General features: G+C 47.6%; 1 protein-coding gene across 4 annotated transcripts in view; it reads left to right on the top strand.

Moving 5' to 3' along the window:
- LOC307074839 (protein PHTF2) overlaps nucleotides 1–17,402 on the top strand; it is a 37,640-nt gene extending 20,238 nt beyond the window's left edge. For 2 of the 4 annotated variants that reach the window (XM_079735221.1, XM_079735220.1), the window contains exons 4-21: nucleotides 500–569; nucleotides 761–919; nucleotides 4,321–4,486; nucleotides 4,773–4,940; nucleotides 6,607–6,762; nucleotides 7,876–8,101; nucleotides 8,543–8,686; nucleotides 9,478–9,634; nucleotides 10,659–10,726; nucleotides 11,424–11,552; nucleotides 11,980–12,065; nucleotides 12,623–12,815; nucleotides 13,006–13,137; nucleotides 13,487–13,573; nucleotides 13,814–13,969; nucleotides 14,469–14,564; nucleotides 15,652–15,777; nucleotides 15,965–17,402. In XM_079735221.1, the coding sequence (XP_079591347.1) occupies nucleotides 500–569; nucleotides 761–919; nucleotides 4,321–4,486; nucleotides 4,773–4,940; nucleotides 6,607–6,762; nucleotides 7,876–8,101; nucleotides 8,543–8,686; nucleotides 9,478–9,634; nucleotides 10,659–10,726; nucleotides 11,424–11,552; nucleotides 11,980–12,065; nucleotides 12,623–12,815; nucleotides 13,006–13,137; nucleotides 13,487–13,573; nucleotides 13,814–13,969; nucleotides 14,469–14,564; nucleotides 15,652–15,777; nucleotides 15,965–15,985 (2,340 nt within the window). In that variant the 3' untranslated portion in view covers nucleotides 15,986–17,402. The remainder of the gene's footprint in view (nucleotides 1–499; nucleotides 570–760; nucleotides 920–4,320; nucleotides 4,487–4,772; nucleotides 4,941–6,606; nucleotides 6,763–7,875; nucleotides 8,102–8,542; nucleotides 8,687–9,477; nucleotides 9,635–10,658; nucleotides 10,727–11,423; nucleotides 11,553–11,979; nucleotides 12,066–12,622; nucleotides 12,816–13,005; nucleotides 13,138–13,486; nucleotides 13,574–13,813; nucleotides 13,970–14,468; nucleotides 14,565–15,651; nucleotides 15,778–15,964) is intronic. The other 2 variants (XM_079735222.1, XM_079735223.1) reach the window with 2 other exon arrangements.
- Nucleotides 17,403–21,101: the final 3,699 nt, after the last annotated feature.

The following is a 21,101-nucleotide window of genomic DNA, read 5'->3' as shown; positions in this document are numbered from 1 at the left end:
TGTTGGCACCAAATCGCTGGCTTCAACAGCCCGGCCAACTGCTAATCTAGCGGCCGTAGCACAAGTTCACCAACGTCCCGCCTCCCAGACTGCTGGGATCTTTTTCCCGTGAGTCAAATGTCGCAGCTCAATGTCAGGTCGGCAGCTTCCCAAAAGTGATCCAAAATATTTCCAAATCGAAAGCCCCGCCTTGGAGCGTACAATGCCACTACTCGACAATGAGTTGTTGCAGCTTGTTTGTTCCTGCTCTCCGTTTACCTGTCAGTGAGGCCCTGCTGGCAGAGCCACTGAGACACAGGCCCTCTATCTCACCCCCCTCACCTAGTACTGTAGGCTGCCGTAGTGTGTGTGTTCAAAGGCCGAATGCACGGTGTGACACCCCCAGCCAGAGTGTGTGTGTGCACTCGTTGTATAACATGCATCTGTTATGTTATCACTCTTTGATCTGACTACTAGCTTTGGCTGCTGTTAATATTTGGCTCTCTGTCCCCCCCTGCAGGGCTTGAGGAACAAGCCGAAAAAGACGGGCCATGTCAAACCAGACCTCATCGATGTGGATCTGGTTAGAGGTGTGTGTGTGTGTGTGTGTGTGTGTTCTTAACAATGTATTCCTTCCACATGGTATTGTATCACTTGCTAATAATACCTGCCTGTTAATGACCTTGGTGTGTGTGTGTGTGTGTGTGTGTGTGTGTGTGTGTGTGTGTGTGTGTGTGTGTGTGTGTGTGTGTGTGTGTGTGTGTGTGTGTGTGTGTGTCAGGCTCTGCGTTTGCTAAGGCCAAACCCGAGAGCCCCTGGACCTCGCTGACCAGGAAGGGCATCGTCAGGGTTGTCTTCTTCCCCTTCTTCTACCGCTGGTGGATCCAGGTCACCTCCAGAGCCATCTTCCTCCTGCTGCTGGGGCTGTACCTGCTGCAAGGTATGATGGGAACTCACTGCAACACTACGCTCTAGATACACCACAATACAGCTAGACTAGACTACACTACAGCTAGACTACACTACAGCTAGACTACACTACAGCTAGACTAGACTACAGCTAGACTAGACTACAGCTAGACTAAACTACAGCTAGACTAGGCTACAGCTAGACTAGGCTACAGCTAGACTAGGCTACAGCTAGACTAGGCTACCGCTAGACTAGGCTACAGCTAGACTAGACTAGACTACACTACAGCTAGACTAGACTACACTACAGCTAGACTAGACTACAGCTAGACTAGACTACAGCTAGACTAGACTAGACTACAGCTAGACTAGACTACAGCTAGACTAGACTACAGCTAGACTAGACTACAACTAGACTAGACTACAGCTAGACTAGACTACACTACAGCTAGACTAGACTACACTACAGCTAGACTAGACTACTCTACAGCTAGACTAGACTACACTACAGCTAGACTAGACTACAGCTAGACTACAATACTCTACAGCTAGACTAGACTACACTACAGCTAGACTAGACTAGACTACAGCTAGACTAGACTACACTACAGCTAGACTAGACTACAGCTAGACTAGACTACACTACAGCTAGACTAGACTACACTACAGCTAGACTAGACTACACTACAGCTAGACTAGACTACACTACAGCTAGACTAGACTACAGCTAGACTAGACTAGACTACAGCTAGACTAGACTACACTACAGCTAGACTAGACTACACTACAGCTAGACTAGACTACAGCTAGACTACAATACTCTACAGCTAGACTAGACTACAGCTAGACTAGACTACAGCTAGACTAGACTAGACTACAGCTAGACTAGACTACAGCTAGACTAGACTACAGCTAGACTAGACTACAGCTAGACTAGACTACAGCTAGACTAGACTACACTACAGCTAGACTAGACTACACTACAGCTAGACTAGACTACTCTACAGCTAGACTAGACTACACTACAGCTAGACTAGACTACAGCTAGACTACAATACTCTACAGCTAGACTAGACTACACTACAGCTAGACTAGACTAGACTACAGCTAGACTAGACTACAGCTAGACTAGACTACACTACAGCTATAATAGACTACACTACAGCTAGACTAGACTACACTACAGCTAGAATAGACTACACTACAGCTAGACTAGAATAGACTACAGCTAGACTAGACTACACTACAGCTAGACTAGACTACACTACAGCTAGACTAGACTACAGCTAGACTACAATACTCTACAGCTAGACTAGACTACACTACAGCTAGACTAGACTGCACTACAGCTAGACTAGACTACTCTACAGCTAGACTAGACTACAGCTAGACTAGACTAGACTACAGCTAGACTAGACTACACTACAGCTAGACTAGACTACACTACAGCTAGACTAGACTACACTACAGCTAGACTAGACTAGACTGCAGCTAGACTAGACTAGACTACAGCTAGACTAGACTACTCTACAGCTAGACTAGACTACACTACAGCTAGACTAGACTACACTACAGCTAGACTAGACTACACTACAGCTAGACTAGACTACACTACAGCTAGACTAGACTACACTACAGCTAGACTAGACTACACTACAGCTAGACTAGACTACACTACAGCTAGACTAGACTACACTACAGCTAGACTAGACTACACTACAGCTAGACTAGACTAGACTACAGCTAGACTAGACTACAGCTAGACTAGACTACTCTACAGCTAGACTAGACTACACTACAGCTAGACTAGACTACAGCTAGACTACAATACTCTACAGCTAGACTAGACTACACTACAGCTAGACTAGACTAGACTACAGCTAGACTAGACTACAGCTAGACTAGACTACACTACAGCTAGAATAGACTACACTACAGCTAGAATAGACTACACTACAGCTAGACTAGACTACACTACAGCTAGAATAGACTAGACTACAGCTAGACTAGACTAGACTACAGCTAGACTAGACTACACTACAGCTAGACTAGACTACACTACAGCTAGACTAGACTACACTACAGCTAGACTAGACTACAGCTAGACTACAATACTCTACAGCTAGACTAGACTACACTACAGCTAGACTAGACTGCACTACAGCTAGACTAGACTACTCTACAGCTAGACTAGACTACTCTACAGCTAGACTAGACTACACTACAGCTAGACTAGACTACACTACAGCTAGACTAGACTAGACTACACTACAGCTAGACTAGACTACACTACAGCTAGACTAGACTGCACTACAGCTAGACTAGACTACAGCTAGACTAGACTACAGCTAGACTAGACTACAGTACAGCTAGACTAGACTACAGCTAGACTAGACTACAGCTAGACTAGACTACAGTACAGCTAGACTAGACTACAGCTATGCTTATCTGATCTACACTATAATATACTACAGCAAGGCTACGCGACTGCTACACTCCTGCATTACCACTGTTTCCTCCATTTGAGGCCCAATTATTTAAATAATTTTAAGACGTTTGGTTTTGCACATCCCCATAAAATGACCGCAGTCTCATCCCCTTCTCATGTTTGTTCATATTTGCCTTGACAAAGATTTGACTAAGCTCCTCCATATCATATTTCCATATCATGGCCTTTGTGGTTGCGGATGTTTACTGATGCTAACACTGACCCATGACCGTTGAGTTCTCTGCATGCATTTTTTCCCGAATATTTGATGATGCACTTTTTGTTATACTGCAGAAACAACAATTATATTTATGTAATTTAGCAAATTGTTAATCCTTCTATTCAACATGATCCCCGTCCAACACAATCTTCCATCCCTCTCTCCTAATCTAATTAAATGTGATGTAATCTAATCTTATCTCTCCCTCTCCAGTGTCGGCGGCCGTGCTGTTCTCGCTGGTCTCTCAGCCCCATGGCCTCCCTCTCTCCTAATCTCATTTAATCTAATCCCTCTCTCCTAATCTAATCTAATCTCTCCCTCTCCAGTGTCAGCAGCCGTTTTTACTTGCTGGTCTCTCAGCCCCATGGCATTCCTCTCTCCTAATCTCATCTAATCTAATCGAATCCCTCTCTCCTAATCTCATCTAATCTAATCGAATCCCTCTCTCCTAATCTCATCTAATCTAATCGAATCCCTCTCTCCTAATCTCATTTAATCTAATCCCTCTCTCATAATCTAATCTCATCCCTCTCTCCTAATCTAGTCTAATCCCTCTCTCCTAATCTCATCTAATCTAATCCCTCTCTCCTAATCTCATCTAATCTAATCCCTCTCTCCTATTCTAGTCTAATCCCTCTCTCCAAATCTAATCTAGTCTAATCCCTCTCTCCTAATCTAGTCTAATCCCTCTCTCCTAATCTAATCTAGTCTAATCCCTCTCCAGTGTCGGCGGCCGTGCTGTACGCGCTGGTCTCTCAGCCCCATGGTATCCCGGCCACCGAGGTGTTCGGGGCCAGCTGGCTCATGCTGCTGCTGGGGACGGTGCACTGCCAGATCGTCTCCACACGGACCCCCAAGTCCCCCTCCAGCTCGGGGGGCAAGCGCCGCAGGTAGGGGCGGGGAGTGGGCTGCAGGGATGACGGAGAGCTAGAGCTTTGTCGTGGGATCGAGGGAGGATGTTTGTATATTTGTTTGTGTTTGTACACCGTTCCTCTCGAGGTGCTTAGTGGTGTGGGGGGCGGGGGGGTACAAACCCCGTCAGTCCACAGCGGCGGGGCACTCCCCGTATTAAGAGACGCAATGTTTACGTTCTCTGATGGGATTCTGAGTCGGTGTCCGGGTTCACCCCCCAGGTCTGATGTCTGCCCCCCTCCTTATCTCCCTGGCCCCCCTCAGTAGGCCTCTCCCTAGGCCCTATTCCCCCGGCGGCCATCTTGGTTCTAAACGCTCGCGGGCGGGCAGGCCGGTCCCGGTGGCGACCCCCTCTGCAGGGCCGGGGGCGGGGCTCCGGGCGCTGCAGAGGGGGCGGGGCCCCGGAGGACGGGACGGCAGGAGGAGCTCACGGTAAGGGGCCCCGCTGCATGCTACGTGCTACGTGCTACGTGCTACGTCCCCCGCGGCGTGGCTTCCTCTCCATCGTGTATCGTTTATCTTCCTCTTGTTTCTCTGGCGATCGCCCGGCTGGTTTAGCTCAGCAGCTGTTAAGATACATGTTATGAAACCAAAGCCACCGATCTGCCTCTTTTATGATGGGATGATATCCTCCACGTCGCCATAGAAACCAAAGTGTTGACGCGTGTTCCGTCACTTCTGGCGTTAAGAACCAAGATAGAACCAAGATGGCTGCCAGGTGCATCGGCCCATTGCTCTGTTCTGCAGCCCCTGGTCTCCCCGTCTGTCTGCGTCTCCCTGTCTGTCTGCGTCCCCCTGTCCGTCTGTCTGCGTCCCCCTGTCCGTCTGTCTGCGTCCCCTTGTCTGTCTGTCTGTGTCTCCCTGTCTGTCTGCGTCTCCCTGTCTGTCTGTCTGCGTCCCCCTACCTGTCTGTCTGCGTCTCCCTGTCTGTCTGCGTCTCCCTGTCTGTCTGCGTCCTCCTGTCTGTCTGCGTCCTCCCTGTCTGTCTGCGTCCCCCTGTCTGTCTGCCTCTCCCTGTCTGTCTGTCTGCGTCTCCCTGTCTGTCTGCGTCTCCCTGTCTGTCTCCGTCTCCCTGTCTGTCTGCATCTCCCTGTCCGTCTGCGTCCCCCTGTCTGTCTGCGTCTCCCTGTCTGTCTGTATGCGTCTCCCTGTCTGTCTGCGTCTCCCTGTCCGTCTGCGTCCCCCTGTCTGTCTGTCTGCGTCCCCCTGTCTGTCTGTCTGCGTCCCCCTGTCTGTCTGCCTGCATCCCCCTGTCTGTCTGCGTCCTCCCTGTCTGTCTGCGTCTCCCTGTCTGTCTGTCTGCGTCCCCCTCCCTGTCTGTCTGCGTCCCCCTGTCTGTCTGCGTCCCCCTGTCTGTCTGCGTCCCCCTGTCTGTCTGCGTCCCTCCTGTCTGTCTGTCTGCGTCCCCCTGTCTGTCTCTGCCTCCCCCTGTCTGCGTCCCCCTCCCTGTCTGTCTGCATCCCCCTCCCTGTCTGTCTGCGTCCCCCTCCCTGTCTGTCTGCGTCCCCCTGTCTGTCTGCGTCCCCCTGTCTCTGCGTGTGTAGAAACAGTGAAGGCGATTTTCTGACCTTTGGGAGGAAAATTGGACGATGCCATCTTGTGTGAAGGGAGGGAGGAGTATGTTTGTTCTGTCTTTTGATTAGACAGTTCTCTTGGGTGGGCGGGATCTCTCTGGGAGGGGGGTGGCGGTGATTCTCTCTTCACCGTCTCTCGTTCTTCCAACCAAAAACCCTCCCGACCAATTGGATTGCCCCCCCGATTCCTCCAGGAACAGTTCCATACAGTTAGTTCTTGAAAGAAATACTTACAAGATACTCTTTTTTTATTTTATTTAGATTTATTTATGATCAAATAAGAGATGCAAAGTCATTATCTTTTTGAAATTGGGGTTATGATTAAAATCAGGATGAATTCGGACTGTAATCAGATGAATACGCGCAAGAGCCAGGACGCAGACGAGTGGTTGCTAGGCGACTGACGGCTGCAGACGCCTCATGCACTCCTTCCTCCATCAGCCTGCGGTTCCTCAGAGTGTCTGAAGCGCTTGTCTCTCTCTCTCTCTCTACCTCCTCTGTCCTCTACCGTTTCCTGACTGAAGGAGGTTGAGGAAGGCTTCTCAGATGGAGGTACATAGGGAAGGCGACGGTTCTAGCACTACCGATAGCACTCAGCTGGGGGCGCCGCACTCAGCCAGCTCCACACACAGCCTGGGCTCTCTCTTCCAAGATTTCTGGCATGATATCTGTAAAGCTGGGTGTGTATCTCTGTTTCCCGCCGTATTTATCTGTCATATATGTCATATATGAACAAGGCCAAACAGGGCTGGGCTTCCCTTTAATATGTTGATCAAATCAATTACAATTTGATATAATTATTTCATTCCAGATGTATTATTTGATATATCGATCAGACTTCCAATAAGTTTACTACCAATAAGTTTAATTTGAAATAAATTCACCAGAAAGCTTGAAGCCGAAGCCCAACCCTGTTTTCAATAGGCCAAATCCAAACTTCATCACTGCAACATCCTTCCCTCTCCTAACCTCCCACCAACCGCCTTTAAATTTAATTGAACATGAGTGGTGAATCTGCCGTTCGATCAGAAAGAAAATGCTTCTCATGTGATATCCAGAGATTTCTGGTTTTACGTTTCCTTTATTCTACTCCAGTCTATCTGTATCGTTTAAACTGCTCGACTGAAATAACGATTCTGTAGGAAAATCCTAATCCTGCTAACGGTTTTGTGTACATGAAACCTCCCACTGCATTGTGGGGGCTGTAAGGTAGAGGGGAGCTGCAGCTGAGCTGACTCATGGATGAGCTCTAAGGCGGCTTAATGTCCTCCTCAGAACGTGAACACTGAGAGGTGTATCGGTGAAGCCAGTGTCTCTAACCCTGTTAGACCAAATGTAGGCCTCGTCATTAGCATTCATTGTGTCATTCCCAGTAGTAGTCCAGCCCCCCCCATGCTATTGCTTCATCTGGCATTCAGTAGAAGCAGTGATCGTCTGCTGCATTCACAACCAGGCCTACAGTACACTTTATTATTCCCCCATGTTCTGTGCTGAGCCTCCCAGCCATATCACGTCTGCTTCAGGTCACCGTCAGAGATAGAGCTCCTACTCTGACCCCAATCTCATGTTTTCATTCATCTCTTTTGGTCCACCCCATTTCGTTTGATCTTCTACTTCTCTATCGTTATTTTTTATTATTTTCTATTCTTCCTTCGACTTCCTTTTACCGCCCTTTCTCCTTTGTTTTTGTTCCGCCTCTCGTTTCGCTCCTCTTCTCATTACCCTCCTCCTCACTCTCTCTCCTTCCTCTCCTTGCTCCCTTGCCTCCTTGCTCCCTCTCCCCCCCCCCTCAGGTCTAAGAAGTCCAAGATGTCCATCGATAAATACACGGAGACGGACAACGGCTACGTGTCATTGGACGGCCGCGTGACCAATCGGAGCAGCGAGGAGGGGCTTCAGCTCCACGAGGCCCGCTGTGATTCGCTGCCGCGGACGGAGGAGGTGTGCTGGACTGCCTCCCAGGCCCCGCCCCCCACGCACACCAGCCGGGGAACGGGGATGATGGCGGTGGGCGCCAAGGTAACGGGACGGATGTACACACACACGCGCACACACACACACACACACACACACACACACACACACACACACACACACACACACACACACACACACACACACACACACATATGCATTCATACAGACAGACACACACACACACACACATGCATTCATACAGACACACACACATGCATTCATACAGACACACACATGCATATACATACACACACATGCATACACACACGCACACACACGCGCACACATTCATACAGACACACACATGCATACACACACATGCATACACACACACACACAAATGCATACACATGCATACACACGCACACACACACACACAGAGTTTTTGTGTGTAAAGGTTGGCTAGTTGTACAATACGTAACGTGTGTGTGTGTGTGCGTGTGTGTGTGTGTGTGCGTGTGTGTGTGTGTGGGGGGGGGTCAGGAGCCGGTGTCCGAGGAGGCGTCCAGCGAGGAGGACCCCGAGGCCTACAGCGCCCTCCGCAGGGGGGGGGAGAGGAAGACCAGCGACTGCACACTGCGTAACCGGAAGACCACGCCCCACTACAAGAAGCACTACACAGTGGAGGTACACAATCTGAGACGCACACACAGACACACACACACACCACTACAAGAAGCACTACACAGCGGAGGTACACAATCTGAGACGCACACACACACACACACACCACTACAAGAAGCACTACACAGCGGAGGTACACAATCTGAGACGCACACACACACACACACACCACTACAAGAAGCACTACACAGTGGAGGTACACAATCTGAGACGCACACACACACACACACACCACTACAAGAAGCACTACACAGCGGAGGTACACAATCTGAGACGCACACTGACACACACACACACCACTACAAGAAGCACTACACAGCGGAGGTACACAATCTGAGACGCACACTGACACACACACACACAACTACAAGAAGCACTACACAGCGGAGGTACACAATCTGAGACGCACACTGACAATTAGATTAGATTAGATTTCCCTAAATCGTTCAGCCCCAGTTTCACTCAGTGTTTCCCCCTCTCTCTCCTCTCCCCCCCTCCCTCCCTCCCCCCCCTCTCCTCCCTCCCCCCCCTCTCCTCCCCCCCCCTCTCCCTCCCTCCCCCCCTCTCCTCTCCCCCCTCCCTCCCCCCCCTCTCCCCCCCTCCCTCCCTCCCTTCCTCCCCCTCCCTCTCCTCTCCCCCCTCCCTCCCCCCCCTCTCCTCTCCCCCCTCCCTCCCCCCCCCTCCATTCCTTCTCCCCCCCTCTCCTCTCCCCCCTCCCTCCCCCCCCCTCCATTCCTCCCCCCCCTCTCCCTCCCTCCCCCCTCTCCTCTCCCCCCCCCCCCCCCCCCCCCCAGGAGGCCCCTAAGTCGGGCACCAGCTCCAGCTCGCGGTGCTCCTCCCTGCGGACCCCCCCCTCGGAGAGCCCCCGCCACGAGTCTGAGGCGGAGGACGTCCTCTGGGAGGACTTCCTGCACTGCGCCGAGTGCCGCTCCTCCTGCACCTCCGAGACCGGTCCGTGGGCCTGGCCTAGCCTAGCCTAGCATAGCCTAGCGTAGCATAGCCTAGCATAGCCTAGCGTAACGTAGCACAACACAGCCGCTCATAGCCCAACACGGGCATAAGCACAGCATCATTAAGCACTGCAGCGCGTAGCCTAGCGTAGCACTACATATGTTAACGTAGCATAGTATCATTTAGCATTACATAGCCTAGCGTAGCCTAGTGTAGCACTACATATGTTAACGTAGCATAATATCATTTAGCATTACATAGCCTAGCGTAGCACTACATATGTTAACGTAGCATAGTATCATTTAGCATTACATAGCCAAGCGTAGCCTAGCGTAGCACTACATATGTTAACGTAGCATATTATCATTTAGCATTACATAGCCTAGCGTAGCACTACATATGTTAACGTAGCATAGTATCATTTAGCATTACATAGCCTAGCGTAGCACTACATATGTTAACGTAGCATAGTATCATTTAGCATTACATAGCCTAGCGTAGCACTACATATGTTAATGTAGCATAGTATCATTTAGCATTAAATAGCCTAGCGTAGCACTACATATGTTAATGTAGCATAGTATCATTTAGTATTACATAGCCTAGCGTAGCACTACATGTTAATGTAGCATAGTACCATTTAGCATTACATAGCCTAGCGTAGCACTACATATGTTAACGTAGCGTAGTATCATTTAGCATTACATAGCCTAGCGTAGCACTACATATGTTAACGTAGCACAACTCAGCCGGTCATAACACAACACAGAATAGTGTAACATAACACAATACAACACAGCCTAGCGTAGCCCAGCCTAGCGTAGCACAGCCTAGCGTAGCCTAGCGTAGCACAGCCTAGCGTAGCTGTAGCACAACACAGCAGGAGCGGCTGCATAATGCTAACACAGAATATGGCAACAAGGCCAGGTCAAATGTTAAATATGATCCTGTTAAGGGCATGTGTTCCAGTGTGACGGTATTAACTGTGTGTGTGTGTGTGTGTGTGTGTTGTCCCGCTCCGCAGAGGGCGAGGGGGGGAGTGTGGGCGTCCCCCCCGCCAAGAAGGAGTACCGCGACGACCCGTTCCATCAGGTGGGGCGACACGCTGGGCTCTACGCCCCAGGGTCACGTGGTTTACTGAGCTGGTGGACCGACCGCAGCAGACCGCCAGAGACTAGTTAGACTGCAGCCTAACTAGTCTCTGGTGGACTGCTGTAGTCGGTCCACCAGAGACTAGTTCGACTGCAGCCTAACTAGTCTCTGGTGGACTGCTGTAGTCGGTCCACCAGAGACTAGTTAGGCTGCAGTCTAACTAGTCTCTGGTGGACTGCTGTAGTCGGTCCACCAGACTAGTTCGACTGCAGCCTAACTAGTCTCTGGTGGACTGCTGTAGTCGGTCCACCAGAGACTAGTTCGACTGCAGCCTAACTAGTCTCTGGTGGACTGCTGTAGTCGGTCCACCAGAGACTAGTTAGGCTGCAGTCTAACTAGTCTCTGGTGGACTGCTGTAGTCGGTCCACCAGAGACTAGTTAGGCTGGGCTGGTAAAGGAGAATACCTACTAATAATAACAGCGATCTAATGAAGCCAAGAAGCGGCGTGTCCGTCAGTGTGGAGATGCTGTTTGCTGCTCTCCTTTACCTAAAGCGCTGTTCAACAGCATGAGGGCATAACCCCTATCAGGAAACTGTATTTTACAATATATTTACCAAATGTGTGTGTGTGTGTCTCTGCGTGTCTGTGTGTGTGTGTCTGTGTGTGTGTGTGTGTGTGTGTGTGTGTGTGTGTAGGGTCACGTTCCCTGGCTCCACAGCTCCAACCCGGGCCTGGAGCGGGTCAGCGCCATTGTGTGGGAGGGGAACGAGTGCAAGAAGGCCGACATGTCGGTGCTGGAGATCAGCGGCATGATCATGAACAGGGTGAGTGGGGGGGGGGGAGAGGAGAGGGATGGAGGGGAGGGGGGGATGAAAGGCTTTGATGGAGGGAAGGAGGAAGGGACTGATGGCTGTCACCGGGACACTGAGGGTTAAAGGTCAATGGAGGAGATGATGGATGAAGCGGCGGTCTCACCCCAGACCAGCAGCAGACTGGGTTATAAAGAGATGAGATTACGCTGGATTATCCCGTCATGGGCTAGGGGCCGACGGGTAAACACACTCTAGGGAGGGCAGGATTAAGCTCTTAATACATTTGACTTAATAGAAGAAAATGATAGGGTCCTTTAATTACTTAAGACTGCACTCTTTGACTCCCTCTCTCTCTCTCTCTCTCTCTCTCTCTCTCTCTCTCTCTCTCTCTCTCTCTCTCTCTCTCTCTCTCTCTCTCTCTCTCTCTCTCTCTCTCCAGGTGAACCTGTATCCTCCTGGGATTGGCTACCAGGTGTTTGGTAACCTGGTCGCTGTCACTCTGGGATTGACTCCCTTTGCTTACAGGTAGGCTGATCCTGTGTTCATAGTAGAACCTCTTATTCAGCCAATGGCCTGAAACCATCTCAACTGTTTAAAGTGACGGTGCAGTAACACCTCCTAGTGTGAAGACACGGGGCAGCCTTGCTGGAGCCCAGATGTCCACACTGAGCCCTGGCCTCAACAGACTTAAGTCTGTTCAAAGCGAGTAAAGATATTCAGCCACGATACAATTGGGCTCATTTTAAAATAGTTTGATTTTTTTTTTATTTGTGGAGCTGAATCCCGTTCCGGTTCTCCGTGTGTTGAATCCCGCTCCGGTTCTCCGTGTGTTGAATCCCGCTCTGGTTCCCCGTGTGTTGAATCCCGCTCTGGTTCCCCGTGTGTTGAATCCCGCTCTGGTTCCCCGTGTGTTGAATCCCGCTCCGGTTCCCCGTGTGTTGAATCCCGCTCCGGTTCCCCGTGTGTTGAATCCCGCTCCGGTTCTCAGTGTTGAATCCCGCTCCGGTTCTCCGTATGTTTGACTGAAGCTGTGTTTTACAACAGCCTGGGTCTGTCAATCAAATGTGGTGTCCCGCCTCCAGGCTGTCTCAGTACCGGGACCTGGATCAGCTGATGACCCTCTCGGCCAATGAGCTGCTGTCCGTGGCGCTGGGCGGGGAATCCGGCTCGGACGCCATGGTCATCGCCATGGTGATTCTGAGCTTCCTGGTGCGCGTCTGCCTTATATGGCTCTTCTTTTTCCTGCTCAGCGTGGCCGAGAGGACCTACAAACAGGTGTGTGTGTGTGTGTGTGTGTGTGTGTGGTTCTTATTGTAAATTTGTGTAAATCAGATACAAATGTGGTCTTTAAACTTTGTATGTGCGTGTTTCCACATAGGTGGGAGTGTGTGTGCACAGTTCTGGTCTTTAACGTGTGTGTGTGTGTGTGTGTGTGTGTGTGTGTGTTTGTGTGTGTGTGAAACAGAGGCTGCTATTGGCCAAGCTGTTTGGTCACCTGACCTCGGGCCGCAGAGCCAGGAGGTCAGAGGTTCCTCACTTCAGACTGAAGAAGGTCCAGAACATCAAGATGTGGCTGTCGCTACGCTCCTACCTCAAGGTACGCACGCACGCACGCACGCACGCACGCACGCACACAGACACACAGACACACAGACACACATACACACAGACACACAGACAAAGACACACACACAGACAGACACACTAGACACACACACACACCACACACGCACAGACACACACACCACACCACACACACACACCCCCGTCTCCTGGAGACAGGCAGCAGTTCAGCCGGTCCCACAGGGCTGTTGTCCCCCAGGGCTGTTGTCCCCCAGGGCTGTTGTCCCCCAGGGCTGTTGTCCCCCAGGGCTGTTGTCCCCCAGGGCTGTTGTCCCCCAGGGCTGTTGTCCCCCAGCGGTTTATAACTGAGTCTTGTCCTGCAGAGACGCGGTCCTCAGCGGTCAGTGGACGTCATCGTCTCCTCCGCCTTCCTCCTCACACTGTCCGTCATCTTCATCTGCTGCGCCCAGGTACTGTGTGTGTGAGAGAGGAAGGTTATTTCTCTTATCTTATATTATAATAATATTGTAATATTATACAGCAGACACTAGTGAGGCCTAAACAAGCATCATGTTGAAGACGTTCATTCAGCTGATGTCCCTCCTTCTCCTTCTCCTTCTCCTCCTCCTCCTCCTCCTCCCTGTCCTCCTCCTCCTCCCCCTCCTCCCTGTCCTCCTCCTCCTCCTCCTCCTCCTCCCCCCCCCCCCCAGCTCCTTCATGTCCACGAACCTTTCCTGGAGTGTAACTATAACTGGGAGCTGGTGATCTGGTGCTGCAGCCTCTCTCTGTTCCTGCTGCGCTTCGTCACGCTGGGATCTGAGACCAGCAAGAAGTACAGCAACACCTCCATCCTGCTCACCGAACAGGTAGACAGACAGGCAGCAACACCTCCATCCTGCTCACCGAACAGGTAGACAGACAGGCAGCAACACCTCCATCCTGCTCACCGAACAGGTAGACAGACAGGCAGCAATACCTCCATCCTGCTCACCGAACAGGTAGACAGACAGGCAGGCAGACAGGCAGGCAGACAGACCTCCATCCTGCTCACGGAACAGCCAGACAGACAGACACAGACCTCCATCCTGCTCACTGAACAGACAGACAGACCTCCATCCTGCTCACCAGACAGACAGACAGACAGACAGACCTCCATCCTGCTCACCAGACAGACAGACAGACCTCCATCCTGCTCACCGAACAGACAGACAGACAGACAGACAGACAGACAGACAGACCTCCATCCTGCTCACCAGACAGACAGACAGACCTCCATCCTGCTTAGAACCCCTCTCCTGGAGATGCGCGGCTCCCAGACCATCTATAATAATACTAATATAATCTATTGATCGTTCCTGTCTCCAGATCAACCTGTACCTGAAGATGGAGAAGAAGCCCAACAAGAAGGAGGAGCTGACCCTGGTGAACAACGTGCTGAAGCTGGCCACCAAGCTGCTCAAGGTGCCCCCCCCACCTAACCTGTAGTCCAGGCTGTTCATCCTTATTGTGAGACAAAGGTATTGAACCCCCAACTCACATGTGGGACGGGACGCAACCAAGGAGTCAGTTGGTCAAAAAGCAGGAGTCGGCTCAGAGAGTTGAAGGTTGCAAAAAATGGTGCCGGTTTATTTACAGTGTCAAAAGTACAAAAAGTCACACAAAAGAATACAGCCTCTCGGCAAGCTGTTGCATATCAAATGCCCGACCCCTTTCCCTCACCATGTCTCTCCATTAAATAAGCCTACCAATCAGGGCCGATTAGGAGAAACCACTGGGACAGGTGACACATCAATATAACATGGTCAATCAAACACCAAAGAATAATAGCCCCAACACTATATGTTCATCAAACGCTGCATGCAAATATACCCCCACACACACACACACACAACAAAGTCTTTGATAAATAAATCACACCAACCATAACGACACTCAGAAGTACAAACACTACCTCACCACCCCCGCCATTAGCAACCCAAATGAACTGTCCCGGAACAGAAAATAAAGCCCTGGTTCCCGTGCGGCACGCGTTCCCCATGGACCAGTTTGCCGGACGGACAGGAAGAAGGGTAGTTGACAAGCAAATGTATGTGTGAATTATCTAGCATGTGGTAAATAAATGGAGTGTATTAAACTGTGGTGTGTGGTTGTTTGTAGAGTGGTGCTATGTGTGTATGCAAAAAAAAGGTAAAGGTAAACGGCTAAATGGTAGCATCTGAGGAAATGCGACCCTTGCTTTTCACACTTATCCACCCCCTTACTGACGCTCTTCATCAGCTGGTTCACCCTGCCCCCCAGAAAACATCTTGGCTAACCTCCCCCTCTCTCTCTCCCCCCCCCTCGCTCTCTCTCTCTCCCCCCTCTCGCTCTCTCTCCCCCCTCTCTCTCTCTCTCTCCCCCCTCTCTCTCTCTCTCTCTCCCCCCCCCTCTCTCTCTCCCTCTCTCTCTCTCTCTCTCTCTCTCCCTCTCTCTCTCCCCCCCTCTCGCTCTCTCTCTCTCTCTCCCCCCCTCTCGCTCTCTCTCCCTTCCCCCCCCCCCCCCCCTCTAGGAGCTGGACGCCCCCTTCCGGCTGTACGGTCTGACCATGAACCCGTTGCTCTACAACATCACCCAGGTGGTCATCCTGTCCGCCGTGTCTGGGGTCATCTCTGACCTGCTGGGCTTCAACCTGAAGGTGAGAACCCTTTTAATATAATATATTAATATAAATGCTTCAGCGCTAATAAAAGGTTTGTCAAGAGGATTGTGACATTAGGGCTTAATATATAATATATATCAGACACTATCAATGATAGTACTTTATTGGCGTAGATGAGTTCCGTCCATTCAGTAAACGAACGCGTTGTTCTGTTTGTCCTCAGCTCTGGAAGATCAAGTCGTGACAGTGAGGACGGACGGACGGACGGGTCGGTCCCTCCCTCTCGACCGGGGCGACGGGGTGGTCCAGACCGGTCTGAACCGGTCTGGTGAGACGGCCGGAGGGCGGGGGGTTCCGCTCGGCCCGCCGGAGACAGCGTCTGATATTTCCCATTTCTTTTGTCTTTTCAACGTTGAATTTATTTTGTTGTTGGTGCAATTCATTATTTATTTACCCACTCAGTGTTTTAAAGAACTAGGGTTTATTTCAAACTTAGTTTCACATTAGGTTTTTGACACAAAAAGAAAAAGTATTACTATTCTAGTTCTGATCAATATGGATGTTCTTGTCTATAGTGGTTAACGGTCAATTATTTTTATATTTCTATGTTTCAGGAGCTGCGAAAAGAGGCATGCTTATTTTTGTTTTGTCTGTAATTAACCAATTATAGCCTGCTTGTTTAGAGTTTAAACCAATAAGAAACACGAGAACCAGCAGATGATTTCATGAATAAGCTAAACTTAAAGGACAAGTTTTAATGGATCTCACATTTTTTTAGCAGGTTTTGAATGAGATTATGAAGATACACATTTAGTGTTGTACAAGTAACCAACACATCACTGTTACTCATTTACAGGTAAAACCAATTATAAAAGCCCCACCTGCGCGTCCTTTTAGTTGATAGTCTATGCAGAGGTGAAGAATTCCTACGTCGGAATTGAGATGTGCACTTTAAATATATAAAATAGGTCGTAAAAAGGTTGCATTTAATGTAAATATGTCACCGTTGCTGTTTACATTAGCAAGAGGGCGTTGGATTTAGTTTTTGTCCTTATTTTGTCCTTTTGCTGACAAAGTGTTTGTGTTTGTTCTCCGAAGTATGCTAGCAGTAGGCTAGCACTACGTAATCACTAACGGAGATACCATGTTACAAAAACTCACAGATAAATCTAAATGCAAAGATTGAATTCTAGGGTTGCAAACAAACGTCCAACATATAACGAAGACATTCAGTTTTGTAGTTCGTTAGTTACCGTGACAACATACAAAGGCTAGCATAATCACCTTGTTTGAAAACGACCAAAGTGCTTTATATATTTTCCCCCTGCTGGACAAGAATGTAATCCTGACATCTGCTTTAAAATATTGTTTTACTTCCTTTTTGGAAATGCTTTAAACGGTGTTCATGTTGTTGCTTTGTTTTATTTAAATACGTTTTTATTTTTTGCAGTTTTACTTTCAACGTTCTCAGTTATTGTCCATGTGGTTTCTCACACCCATTTTTGCTGTGTTTTCAAAGAACGCAATTAAGTCCAAAATGTGTGTATGAAATCTGGGTCAACAAATATTCAAGCATTTGTTCCTGTTTTTGAAGAAAGTATATCGATTTTGTGAACTGTTGTCTGCACGATCTACATTTTTCTATAAAGATTTGAAATGGACTGCATATTGCTTTATTATTCACACCTATCTCACGTTGTATAAGAATAAGCCATTTCCCTTAAAGTTAACCTTTTTTGCCTTAATGCCCCCCATTCTTAGTCGCCGTATGTGCGGGGACTCGATCATGCGCTGGTCGGAACGTCAACCGCCAGGTCTTACCAGTCGGTGTAGAATCTTCTCTTCCCTCAGCGACTGCGGTCAGGCCAGCCGACCCATCGAGACCGGCGGTCAAGCCAGCCGACCCAGTTTTTTGCTGTACCTGTTTATACTAGCCATTACGGTAATAGCTCCTCAGAACTAGTTTCAAATTAAAAGCATTCGTCGGGTACATACCACAAGACAGTCAATAAAAGCAAATACTATCAAAGGAAGTGTACGGCAGTTGGGATATTTACTTTCAAAATAAAAGCCCACCTAAGATTCAAATATGAGACATGTAACATAAGATTTGGATTCAATTAAAAAAAAAAAAAGCCTTGTTATTCCAGGCTCATTTCACGTCAAGGTTATAGTTCACGATCCCATAGGGTCACCCAAGAAGTTTCAGGACATTCTGATGTGTAGTTTCAAATTAAACGCCCACTAGATATTGAAATATCACACATAATACATCTTATTTTGGAATCAATTTAAAAGGAAATGCCCTGTAATTCCAGGCTCATTTCACTTCAGGGTTATAGTTCACGACCCCATAGGGTCACCCAAGAAGTTTCAGGACATTCTGATGTGTAGTTTCAAATTAAAAGCCCACCAAAAATTCAAAGTAAGAAGTAGTGAATCTCTGACAACTTTTATTTAGTTAGTTATTGATGTAGGATTATGCCTAGTCTTGCTTTCTACCTTTTCGTGCATTTTCAACACAGACATTGAATTCTTTGTTTAGCCATGAGCCATAATTTATTCATAACTGTACGTTTACTATACCTTCTCCTTTGATTTTTGGAAGGTGAATGGCTTGCGGATTGGAGTAACATATCTCCCCCTCTTTTTATGTTGCCGTTCCTTCCATTTCTCAGTTTCCACTGTGAATTTCTGAACAAATAAGTATACTTTAGATGGAAGCAGTCATTGAGCAAATACAGAACCAGTGAGACAGAAATCTAGACTCTACAACATTGCACAATGGTAATATTAATAAGGCCAGTCATGATTACTTATTAAGATTGTAGAATTTACAGTGCAACAGTTTTTATATTGATTGTATATTTTTTAAGAGACAACTTTTATTGCACATCACTGTCATGTAAGGGCGCAAGATATTGAAAGGAAGTCCAGTACTTCAGGCAAATGTTTAAATTGTTGAACTGGTGCGCATAACTTTTTCAATTAGGTGAACTAATTGAGCACAGAATTTGTTTGCATACACAATTTACATTTCCTTTTCCTTTTTGTCAGTTGGCAATTATTTTCCACACATCTTTCATTGTTGACCAGAATAAAAGGTACAGATGAAAGTTTTCTTTCATGAAATTCCAGCAGTGTTAAAAAGTTAACTTGTAAATGTTAACTTGTGAAGAGCTTATTGTTTTTAGTCAACTCTAATGATGGAGCAAGTTAGCTTGCAAAATTAAAGAATGTACCTTACCTTCTACGTCTTTTTACTAAAAAGAATCACCAATTTACACTTCCACAGGTAAATAAGCATTCATAGCATCGGAAACTAGACCACACACGTCAGGCACCTCCAGGTTATCCAATAAATGAACATAGATGCACCTGACTATATTTTGGAACTGTGCCTGGAATAGGCTCACTCTAGAATTGAAATATTGTGGATTAAGTAGGGAAGTGTCTACTAATAATTTTTGTTTATTAACAATGGCTGCTTAAGATTTGGCTAATGAAATGTATGTTGGTATGAATAATCCAATATGCTAACCTTTCTTCGAGCATCTCTTTTGGAGTCTTCATACTCCTTCAGCAGAGCTATGTGGGTCGACTGGTACTGCACCACAAAGTCGTCCAGTCTAGTGAGCCTGCTTGACCGGAAACAAATGTGTTTCAGATCCCACTGGCTCTTTTCCATAATTCCCTGGGTCCTGTTGTCTTCTGTTATGTTCTGAAAAAAGGAATCACACAAACTTGAATAACAACATGAACAGTCAAACACAAACTTAACATTTATTTGAAAGAAAGAAAAAATTACTTGTCTCTTGATGTTTCTCAGGACAGTATATTCCTACTGCATTCTACATATGCCTGCCCAGTGCCATGTCTTCCAAGGTCACCTAAGCATTGAAATAGATTACATTAATTTATTTGCATAAAATTCCTTGCACAAACTGTTTTTCATTTCAAAAGGAGACAATTTGCTTGTTTATTAATTACATACCAAGCATTATTGCAGTCCAAAGTCCAGCATATGGGAGTAGGTATTTATTCATATGAGTGAATAAACCTTTGCAGAGGGGGTAGGGGTTTGGCTCTCCATCCACATCCAGTGAAGCTTTGGAAATTACTTCTTTACAGTGCTTCCCAAAGTTGTTGTTTCCTTGGATTTCCTAAAGTGCATTGTACAATAGTGATTACTAGTGTCTTTGAATGTTTAGTGGTGCACATTTGGAGATAAGACTGACCCAATGTCTAACCTTAATGATACAAAAAATGAGATTGAAATGATTAATAAGTTATTAATATGACCCCTTATTCTTGAGCATGTCTCAGTCCCTTGAAACAGATCAGAAATTCTAAACAGATACATTCTTGAAGTCACCTTTACTTTACTCCATGGCACTTCTTCTCATATCTCATAATCGATATTGTTGCTTGTGTTATTTCCCACAAGTGTATATTGCTTTGATGAAAGCCTCTGTTCCGTCTTAACCAAAATAATTACATACCTTCAAATCCTATGGTCAATAATCCTTTATTTCTGACCACCAGTTCATATACATAGAATGGAGGCGAGTCCTTTTCTTTCTTCACGATGCTAGCTGTAGCATCAAGATAAAGGATGTCCTCCCGACAGCGCTCCTGATAAATTTCAATGCTCCTTTGGGACCAGCAGAACCCCTTTCGGATGAAGAAGTACCTTTTGTAGAACTTCATCTGCAGCATGGGTTCTACTTTTTACCATTGCCTGGAGACTTAAAATCTCATTTTTGTACAGGTGACTTTTCTTCCTTAACTCCCATGAAATGTTTTTCAAAACATTGGGGGTTGGAGCCTCATCCCTGTAGCCAGAAGCCAGTACGTCCTCTGGGCAACTGTGTCCGCAACTTTTCCCCTAGAACTTTTCTTTCTTCTGCCCTGACAGGTCTTCTCTTTATTTCCATTTTGTTGTGGACACACATCCCCCCCTGAAAGTCCACTGTGGCTTTTAAGTCCTCCTCACTCTCTAAAGTTACTGTCACAGTGACCGGACAGTCCTCAAAACTGCAATATCCCAGACAGCTCAATTCTGGGCCTTGTTTTTGGGAGCCGTAAACTTTAAGGGTGTGCCCTCCGAAATAAATTGAGCAATATGGATATATATGCTCCATTGAAGACCTTTAAATCTTCTTCTTTGCCGTTTTCTTTTGATTTCATCCCACTCTTTCCGCTCAATATAATAGAATGTTGGTTTATTTGGGACTTCAATCTTTATGAATCCATCGCTCATGGTGTCGCTCTGTGCCCTAATGAAAATATACAATGTTAGTACAAAATGTATTACATGACTTTACACACTAAATAAATAAATAATGATATATGTGTAC

The sequence above is a fragment of the Pollachius pollachius genome, assembly GCF_949987615.1.
Source record: "Pollachius pollachius genome assembly, chromosome: 4".
NCBI lineage: Eukaryota > Metazoa > Chordata > Actinopteri > Gadiformes > Gadidae > Pollachius > Pollachius pollachius.
Note: the sequence above shows the minus strand (reverse complement) of the source record. Positions and strands in the feature narration are given on the sequence as shown.